Here is a 5,000-nt window from a genome sequence, read left to right as displayed (position 1 = left end):
GTTGGTCCTTATTGAAAAAGCAAAAGAAAGAGTGAATGAGGGACATCATCGTTTGTCTCATTTGTATGTCACTGAGTTGTGCATATCACTGTTTTATGAAAAATACGTGAAATTTTAAAGTGTCATAACTTTCTTAATTTTTATCCGATTCTGATATAAATTTTCAGCAATATGCTGTTTGATTTTTGTCTGTTTATTCAAATTAACATTTATCGGGGTAGATTTGACCTTTACGGAAAGAGAAGAGGGATCCCGATGGAGGAATACGAGGAGGAGAAGGGTCACTTTGGATCCATGTACCTCTAATATCAGAGAAAATAAATACCTCTGGATTCCTATGGTCTAAACAGATCTCAATGAAAGGAACAAGCTTCATGATATGGGTGCCCTCCAATGTCGATTTTTCTCCATCACCCTTAACCAGTACACATAATTGCTCTGCCCATGTAGTACCTACGATAAAAAATGATTATATTAAAAAGCATAACGAGCATAAATATAAACACAGAAAAAACGAAGCGAAAGATTGAAAGAGGGTCGTGGGGTCCAACAGTAAGACGCTCTAACTACTTGACCACACGACCCTGTTACAATCTCTCGCTTCTTTTTTTTAGAGCATTGGACTCATAATCGCAAGGTTGTGAGTTAGAATTCCCACATTGCCATTGTCTCCACTTTGGTAAAAAAGGCCCAAGAGTAATATCTGTCGTCTACTATGACTGATTAACCTAGACGGTAAACTGTTTCCAATAGGCAACTAGCGTTTATCAGCAAAATGCTGTCTTTCCGAGTACATACGGGCGTTACCAAAACAGAAACAGAAACAGGAGCAGATGATCCCAGCTCTGGGGCAACTCCGATCATGATGATGATGTATTCAGGGAATTCCTGATGTATTGATGTTCAGAATTATATGCCACTCCCTGTCTGCCTGTGCCAACAAATTTTAGTAATCAGAACTAACTTTTCGATTTTTATTTTACATGAACATTCCTAATGAAAAAAAAATTGCAACATTTTTTAATTTGTCATTTTTTTTTGCTCGCTTCACTCGCTCGCAACTTTTTAGAAACAAATTTTGCCCGATCCGCCATATCTGGCCCCCTCAAATATTATTTATCATTTAGCAAGCGACGGAAGGACGGCTAGCGAGGCTGCGAAACGGACATTCTTTCTTGGCAGTTTCACCAATGAAACCGACTCCAGGACCGATCAAAATCATTAAGCCGATCGGTCGGTTTTGGTCCGTTTCCTTGAATGACTGCGACATTCATCGTTCAATATGAAGTAGTGCGCTGACTATTACCTGATTTGGGATATGTAACGATGTATAAATCATCGGGCCTGACTTTCGAATTTCGAACTGCATCTATCGCCCTCTTTGGCGTGATATATGATAAAATGACGCCTTGGTATTCGAAGCATGATTCTGCCACACAGTCGGGTACCCGAGAAGAGAACCCTTCGGTCGTCGAATCTGTATTTCAAAAACAAATAAATAATAATAATAATAAATCTTCAGAAAAATATAGGTTTAAAGCCCTTTATAATATATAACCATCGGGTCGACTATCAATGATGAATTGATGCTTCCGAAGGAATTCCTTCCTGCCGAGTGCCCATTGGCGGCGGAAGCCAACAAAATTAGGGGGGGGGGGGTCCACCTGAAATTTTGGGATGGACACAGGTAAAAAATTTGACAATAAAAAAAAGGTCATGAATCACAAACATTTTAGGGGGTCCACGTAAATTTAGGGGGGACGCAGGAAACAAAATTGACAAGCAAAAAAAAAAAGAAGAAGGTTCTCAACAACAAAAATGGGAGGGGGGGGGGGGGACAGGTCACCCGTCCCCACCCCCCGCTTCCGCCGCCTATGCGAGTGTCCATTCATGAGTGGCCTGTAGTTAAAAGCCTTGCAAAAGGACGTAAAATGCTGCGGTGGGATTGGGACTCCGGACCTAGTGGTTCAATGTCTTCGGATCTTGAAACAAAGGGTCCTGGGTTCGAATCCCAGCCAAGGCGTAGTTTCCTTCAGCATCTGGAGTAATTGATCCACACTATGTTCATTAACCCAGGTGAGGTAAATGTGTATACCTTGCATGGCAGGAATCTCTTGAAATACATGTGTGCTGTACAAATAATTACGGCGCGCCTCTAAGCTAAATCCGGGATAATAATATCCAAGTCTTTTGGGAGCACTATCATAATATACAGTGCGTTAAAAAAAAAAACGGGACAGATTTGAAAAGTCTATAAAATTTTTGTTTTAAATCATAATGTCTATATTTTGGTGTTAATAGGTGCTCTAAGGTCCTATCTTTCAAATGCTATTAAACAAAATTAGTTTCGTTCATGCTTGAGCGAACACGGAATGTTTTTGTCTGGGGTTAAGAAGGAAGCTTGCGCCAAAATGGCATAAAATTATAAATATGATGATCGGACTTCTTGCTAATTAGCAAACTTCCTCTTAACCTTTTCATTATATTTGCCATAATTTTCAAATCATGCGGTCAAAATTCATTTTCAGATATATTTATTTGCTTGAATTGTTCTGTTGTTGTTTCTTTTGAATATGTTCTCTGTTAGCTTTGAATATTCCTTCTTCAATTAAGCTACAACAATTTTGTTTCAACCGAAGTATGGGAGAGCGTGGACTTTTTTTTTCAAATCCTTTCCTTGTGTGCTACAAAGGTTATGGTGCCTTTTGAACAGTGCCACACAGATGGGCGGGGGCTTGGGATGCTTCCCCCCTCAATTGAAAAAAAAAATCATGACCAAGAAAAAAAGTGGACAGGAAATAAAAGGAAAGATAGAAAGTAAAATATATTATTTTCTTAATATTATGTCAAAATCTATCACAAAACTTGATATTGTAATAAAAAAGTGGGAATATTTGCGTGCTCACTTCGCTCGCTCACAACTTTTTAATACATTTTACCAGATCTGCCATATCTAGCTCCTTCAAAGTTGACTCAATACACCATTGCCATTGAAAGACGTGAATCCCTTCATGTGTTTCCTGTCAAGCATATAATTAAACTTGGTCAAGGAATCAATGACCCCTTGAAAAATAGATTCATGTGTTTTAAAGGTATATAACATATTTATGTTTCACATAATAAAACGATTTGAATAATTACAAGTTTTCCCAATTAATAATGCAAATCTTCTTGCTTGGGTTGACAAAAAAAAACTTCTTTTCTCAGTTACTTATGAAGGAAAATTAAAAGGTAAGAGAAGTTTAAATGAAAAAAAAACACAAAATAATTCAAGTAAATAAATAAATTTGTAAATAAAATTTGACAGCATAATTCCAAAATTGTGGCACAGATAATGAAAAGGTCAAGAGGAAGTCTTCTGCTTAGCAAGAAGTCTGATCATCATAATACTCATATTCTGCAATTCTGTCCCGTTTTTTTTTTGATACGCACTGTATATGCGCTTTAAAAAACAATTATGAATGTGCGGAGACGTATCCTAACCTGTCCTTCACTCAATCACAAGGTGCAGAAGAAGTCTTACTTACTCTCACCTCCCATGATCTTGACACAGCCATTAGGAAACTCAAGCTTCACAAAGCCCCAGGCCTTGTGTGTTCACTCAGGTCCAATTTTCCGTCGCCTTCTTCTCCTTCTCCTCCAAAACTCCATCAACTGGCACATCTTCCAGCGTCATTGAAGGAAGCAATGATTATTGCACTGCACAAAGGAGGGAGCAAACCTGTCAGCGAAGCCTCTAGATACCGAGGCATCTCCCTGACACCAAACTCTATCAAAGCTCAGGGAAATTGCCCTAAAACCTAAGATTGAGGACTCTTTGGCTGAAGTCAACACACCTGACGAACTTCAGTATGGATTCCAAGTCTCAAAATCCTGTATTCTTGCTTCACTGACCCTTGAGATGCTTATTGAGCTGAATATATCTCGGAAGAAGCCAACATATCTTGCCCTCTTGGATGCTGCTAAAGCTTTTGATTGTGTCTGGCACCCTGGCCTCTTTCAAAAGCTAGCTGACACTCCTATACCACATCGAAGCTCAGTCTACATTGGTGGAACTGTACAATGGTGCATCCAGCAGAGTACTATGGAAAGGGGATGCCAGTTGCTCCTTTCCTCTGCAGAAGGGTGTGAGACAAGGAGGAATCCTCTCCCCTCTTCTCTACAACATCTTTATTGACGGCTTGATAAAGTTGCTAAGAGACGAAGATCTTGGTTGCCACTGACAAAACCTGTATGCGGGGGTAATTGTTCTAGCTGATGATGTGGCCCTCATAGCTTCTTCAGCCAAAGAACTTCAATGCATGCTGAATCTCACCCATACCTATGCAACCACATGGAAGTACAAGGTCAATCCATCAAAAGTGCAATCGTCGTCTTTAATGTTCAAGACCACCTCAAGCACACTTGGTACCTGAATAAAGAGGAAGTTAAAGAAGTCAGCCAGCATCCCCATCTTGGTGTCACCAAGTCTTCAACTTCTCAAGATCCTGCACCGAACATCATTGCCAAGGGATATAACTCCATATTTGCTCTGCTAGGTGGTTCGGCTTCAAGAAACAACTTCTGGCCTCCAACCATTGCCAAGTTATGGACCACCTACTGCATTCCTAGGATGCTTTATGGCATTGCTGCCGTTAGAGTTACCAAGAGATCCAGGGACAAGCTAGACTCAGCGCAGGCCCTTCTCTTAAAAAAAATCCTAGGGCTCCCTAGAAGCACAGCAAACGAGGCAGTCTTTCTCCCTACCGGAATTATCGATCCCTCTCTCTATGCAGATCGACCTGAACACCTTGATGACTCTCGGGCAACTGGTTATACTCTACCAAGCGATAGGTTTGAGCACAGAATATTTCTAAATGCTCTCGCTCTCGCTGCCGATGTCCCTTTCATCTCCTACTGGAAGCAGCTAATCGCCAAATACAGCTTGCCTGCCATCCTATATCTGACTCCCTGAGCATCGACTACCTCACTTGGAAAAGACTGTGCCGCCAGGCCATCTT

The 5,000-nt window shown here is 40.5% G+C and overlaps 1 protein-coding gene across 1 annotated transcript in view; it reads right to left on the bottom strand.

Annotated features, from left to right (window-relative positions):
* Positions 1-5,000, bottom strand: part of LOC129274918 (sulfotransferase 1C2-like) — an 11,790-nt gene that overhangs the window by 5,381 nt on the left and 1,409 nt on the right. Inside the window, exons 2-3 of the mRNA XM_064108688.1 lie at positions 1,307-1,477; positions 326-453 (exon numbers count right to left, since the gene is read on the bottom strand). Coding sequence (XP_063964758.1) covers positions 326-453; positions 1,307-1,477 — 299 coding nt within the window. The remainder of the gene's footprint in view (positions 1-325; positions 454-1,306; positions 1,478-5,000) is intronic.

The sequence above is a fragment of the Lytechinus pictus genome, chromosome 13 (assembly GCF_037042905.1).
Source record: "Lytechinus pictus isolate F3 Inbred chromosome 13, Lp3.0, whole genome shotgun sequence".
NCBI lineage: Eukaryota > Metazoa > Echinodermata > Echinoidea > Temnopleuroida > Toxopneustidae > Lytechinus > Lytechinus pictus.
This window is presented reverse-complemented; position numbering and strand designations above follow the sequence as displayed.